Raw genomic sequence first — 4,762 nt, 5'->3', positions numbered from 1 at the left:
GCCACAACCAAACTTGCTTGTGAACCTTTCGCCACAACAATCCCGCCCCCTTTAATTTCCAATCACATTCACTTTCGGAAATGAAACAGTTGGAACAGCCGCTTCCCTACGACTTTAACGGAGAAAAAAACAAAAAAAAAACAAAACAGAAATTTGGTTTAAATGAAAATGTAAAATATGTTTAAAGAACATTTGAAAAATTTTGAAAAGTTTTATCTGAAAAATTTAGGGAAGAAAATGTGAAAAAACAGAGAAAAAGATTCTCATAACTTTTTATTTTTTTAAAGTTAAATGTTTTGTTTGCCACCATAATGGAAGGTAATTCACTCCATATGTAAGAATATTTTTTTCCCCCCTTTTTCAGGATCAGATCACCATTACAGGGTATGAGCAGAATGCCATCGCTGCACGAGATGCCATCCAAAATATTGTGGGAGAGCTGGAAGAGATGATCACTGAGGAAATCACCCTGGACAGCAGGGTTCATGCTCGCATTATTGGAGCTCGGGGAAAAGGCATCCGCAAGATCATGGATGAGTTTAAGGTGAGTGTGCGGTGCCAAGTCTGGATCTACTCTAAACCTAGAGGAAATAAAAACTCTAAACTATTCCTGGAGAACTGAACTTTTGAAACTGGTTCTGTCTGAATGTCGATTCTGTGCTGAACCCTAGAAAATAAGGTTTTGCGATCAGGAAAGTCGTACTTTATCAGGTCAGCTAGTATTAAATATCCGTACCATTTGGAGACACAGAAATGTGGTTCTAATGTTACGCCGGCAGCAGGAACGGCTGATCCTTCATGTGGGTAGCTATGTCGAAACTTATCCGACAAATGTTTCAGTCTCCTCTTATCCACATTTTTTAAAAGGGAAAAAAAACCACATTTTAAAATGTAATGGCGATGCGGATAATGCCGGGGAGATCCGGGGTGGGGGAGGAAGTCTTCCACCTTATTAAACAAATATTAAAACTGTTTATTCTTGGACTTTTCTAGTTTAGTTTTTAAATTAATCCTGTATTTCTCTGCACTAGAGCCCCGCACTGCTACGGGACCCAACCCAAAGCAGTGCGGGACAAATATTGAAAGCTCATAGCGGCTGAGGGCGGGAGGAAGAGCGCACAGTGCGGGCGGGAGCGGTGATGAGCGGCAGTCCGGCGAACCAAAAACGCGTTTTTTATATATATATATATATATATATATATATATCACAATGTGCTGCATATTGCAGCTCGTGCCACCTAACGCGCATCATGCTCTATGCGGTGAAGAATCGGCCAGTAATGTGCTCAGCTAAGCACAGCGTGTTTAATTCCTCAAACTAATGACAGGAATCGCCTTGAGCAGTAGGTGAACGTCGGAATTATGTGGGAATTGCAGGCGGGACAAACTATTACAGGTGCAGGGGGGGGGTGCAGGACTGGAAAATCTGCGATGCACAGGCCTCTACTCTGCACCACTCTTTAAGAGGGATGTCCTGATAACTTTCATTTACAGCACTGATATTGGAGCTTTGAGTATTTACTGATATTGACCTGATAAAGCGTCTTTATAAATCAGTCGAGCTCTTATCGCTGCCTTTATAAATCAGTCGAGCTCTTATTGCTGAAACAGACATGCTGATATTATATTAAAAAAAATTATTTAAAACAATATATTAAAAGTACTTGTACTTCTGAAATCATTTTTTCCTCCGTCTGCGCGGTTCCTCTGCCGTATGGATTTTTAAGGTTTTCTTTCTGTGAGAATAACCTTAAAGTTTCTCTCACTCCAAACCTCCTTCCTGCTGCTCCTTATTTTTACTCTGCAGATTATAAAGCACTTTATTTTCTTTTCTTAAGCTTAGAGCGTCCTCTTGTGGCCGTAGACGGTAATATTTACTGGCTGTTCATGTCAGTTTGGTGGGATTAACTTTAAAAAAAAAAGGTTTATATATTTTGCTACAGAAATCCCACCTGTTATTAAAATGGCTACACTATGATGACTGGATTATAATTCTTTTGTTTTCTGTCCATCTTTTTAGATTGATCTCAGGTTTCCACAGAGCGGAGCTGCAGACCCGAACATTGTGGCGGTGATCGGTCGCCCTGAACATGTGGATGAAGCCATAGATCATCTCCTGAACCTGGAAGAGGAATATGTAAGCTCCTCCCTGCATGTTCAGTCACTCATGATGGCAAACCAAATGTCTGACATTTCTACATCATCAGTTGTCAGACGTTGTGGAAAATGAGGCGAAGATGGCGTACATGAGGCCACCGGGCGGCAGCGTCGCTGCTGCGGACGAGCAGCGCGGTCAGTCCAAAGGTTTCGTGGTGAGGGAGGCTCCCTGGGCCAGCAACAGCGAGAAGGTGAGTCTCTACCTGGATCGCTGCTTCTAGAACATCCCACCCTTTGGTTTTCATAACCGTTCTTCTTCCTTCAGGCCCCGGACATGAGCAGCTCTGAGGATTTCCCAAGCTTTGGAGCCCCAGTCCAGGCCAAGGCTTCCCCCTGGGGACCCAAACGCTTTTAAAGCTGTTTCTGCTGCCGATCAAAATAATAATGTAACAAATCTTCCCCGTCTGCATCCCCCTCCTTACCCTCTAGACCTGGACTGCCCGCTGACCCTCCAGAAAATCGTCCTCCATCATGATCTACCCTTTAGGGTCACCAGTCCAAACAGACAGAGCTTTCAGATCCTGTAATTCATTGAGCTTCGTATCTGCGTCACTCGCCGTCGCCTCGCCGTTCCGTCTAAAAAAACAAAGACTGAAGTTTTAAATGTTTAGACCAGACAAATCATCACGGTTTGAAACTGTTATACCAAATAGTGGTGACCAGACATCACTACGTTTTACGTGAGCTGCCCTGATCTTAGTTGCCTTTGCAGGAATGAGGGTGGGCGGGGCTTGAATCGGTGCTGTTCAGGCTCATCAGATGAAGGTTTCCACCCTCTTCCTGCTTCATCCATGTAGCTGAGTGGAATCACCTTATTTTTTCTAGTCTTCTGTTCCCAAGCACACTATAGTGGTTGTCTAACCGTGTCCTTCCATGTGCTCGTACCTGTGCTGCTCTGCAGATGATCAAACTTTAGCTCCCACCTTTGTAGCCTTATGAATGGGTGAGCTTTGATGGGAGGGGTGGGTGGGTGGGGGTGGGGGGTTTTAGGAGTGGGGGTTTGCTTTCAGCCACTGCAGAATGGCACCAACTCAAACTGCCAGATGCTTGGAGATCATGCCACACTTTAAAACTTTGTACAACACTAGGCTAGAGCTCCGGCGCATCAAACCTCACACTAACCGCTAACTAGACTCGTTGCATTTCAAAGTGAAATCACTCTAGGAAAGAAAGAAAGAGGACCACCATGTGCCAACTTCCTTACACGTCCTGTTGATTCGCCCTCTGTAGTGGGTCAGTGTCCAGTCCCTTTGTCTTCCAGTTGCTATGCAGAATCCTCTGTTCAGTAGCAATGATCCCTTTTATTTTCTTTTAATTTTTCTTTTTTTTTTTTTTTTTTTTAATTTGAGCCTTACAACTAGAAAGATACAAACCAGGTAGAGATGAGTTGCTTTCTGTAGACGACTGCAAAATGTTTCTCCGTTCTGTTAAAACATCGGAACCATTTTCTGCCCAGTTGTGTCGTTTGACTTGGAGTGTTAAGTTTAGCCCGATAGCATCTGCCTACCCTGGTTTATATCCTCCTAGTATCGAACGAAAGATTATGCAAATATGATGAAGTGAACGGTTATGGGCGACACTGGAAAAAAATGTCCAAAAGCCAATAAAAAAAAATTGAAAACATTGCTTGAATATCTGGAGTCATTTTTGGGGAAAGTTATTTATTTTTGGAAGTTTTTCTTTTTTGCAGTAATGTTTTTATCACTTTTCATTGATTAGGTCTAATATTAGGGTTCATTTTTATGGATGGACAAAGATGTGAAATGAAAATTTATTTCTAATTTATTTCTTTGTCAATAAATCTGGATAAAAGTTTCCAATATTTAGTTTGGTCAGGGTTAGTTGACTTATTTAATAAAATCTAGAGTGTTTTGAACTTTAAGGATTTTTGGTATCAAATATACATTCCAGAAGTACAAAGAATATTGTAAAAGTTTATTTTGGTCCCTCGGTTTATAAAAAAAAAATAAAAATTGACATCTGCAGGTAGATCTACAAAATATGAGAAGTTTAATATTAGAAACTCATTGGGTAATTCTAAAAGATGGCTTCTAGACGAGCTGTACCAGTGAGGCCGTGTTTCCATGGAGGCACAGAACAAAAATTACGTATTTAAATTAAGCCATAAAGTCATAGATGTAGACTGCTGATCTAACAGATAAAAACTTTATCTTAAAACTGTACTTGCCTGTAGTAAAAGTGAAGGATTCAATCTGTTTGAGTGCAAATCTAACCAGGATCCAACCAAAAAATCTTACCTACTTCTGAGATTCAACAAGAGAATATTCTGTTAGATTATTAATCTTCTATTGAGAAGATTCTACAAAAAATATAAGCAACAATCTTCCAATACAGTGAGCCGATTTCACGCGCTGAGACTTCTTCATATCAGGATTTAGATTCTCAAAACAAGATCAAAAAGACTTTTCAGCTGGATTGATTGAGACTTGCAGTACATCCTGATATAATCCCCCCTGGTAAAAATGATGGAATCAGCGGCCTTTCAGGATCTTCATTCAGCTGTTTCACTTTGTAGGAAAAAAAACAGATCATAGACGGGACACGCAACTAAAGTAATTTCAAATGGCAACTGACTTTAAGAGAC

The 4,762-nt window shown here is 41.0% G+C and overlaps 1 protein-coding gene across 2 annotated transcripts in view; it reads left to right on the top strand.

The window, feature by feature from the left end:
• The window catches only part of hdlbp (high density lipoprotein binding protein), a 21,760-nt gene extending 19,230 nt beyond the window's left edge, over positions 1-2,530 (top strand). For both annotated transcript variants that reach the window (XM_015371100.1, XM_015371099.1), the window contains exons 25-28: positions 365-544; positions 2,021-2,137; positions 2,208-2,348; positions 2,423-2,530. In XM_015371100.1, coding sequence (XP_015226586.1) covers positions 365-544; positions 2,021-2,137; positions 2,208-2,348; positions 2,423-2,512 — 528 coding nt within the window. In that variant the 3' untranslated portion in view covers positions 2,513-2,530. The remainder of the gene's footprint in view (positions 1-364; positions 545-2,020; positions 2,138-2,207; positions 2,349-2,422) is intronic.
• The last annotated feature ends 2,232 nt before the right edge of the window (positions 2,531-4,762 follow it).

This window comes from Cyprinodon variegatus, unplaced genomic scaffold (assembly GCF_000732505.1).
Source record: "Cyprinodon variegatus isolate N-32 unplaced genomic scaffold, C_variegatus-1.0 Scaffold53, whole genome shotgun sequence".
NCBI classification, from domain to species: domain Eukaryota; kingdom Metazoa; phylum Chordata; class Actinopteri; order Cyprinodontiformes; family Cyprinodontidae; genus Cyprinodon; species Cyprinodon variegatus.
The sequence above is the reverse complement of the archived record's forward strand: the minus strand, read 5'-3'. Positions and strand labels throughout refer to the sequence as shown.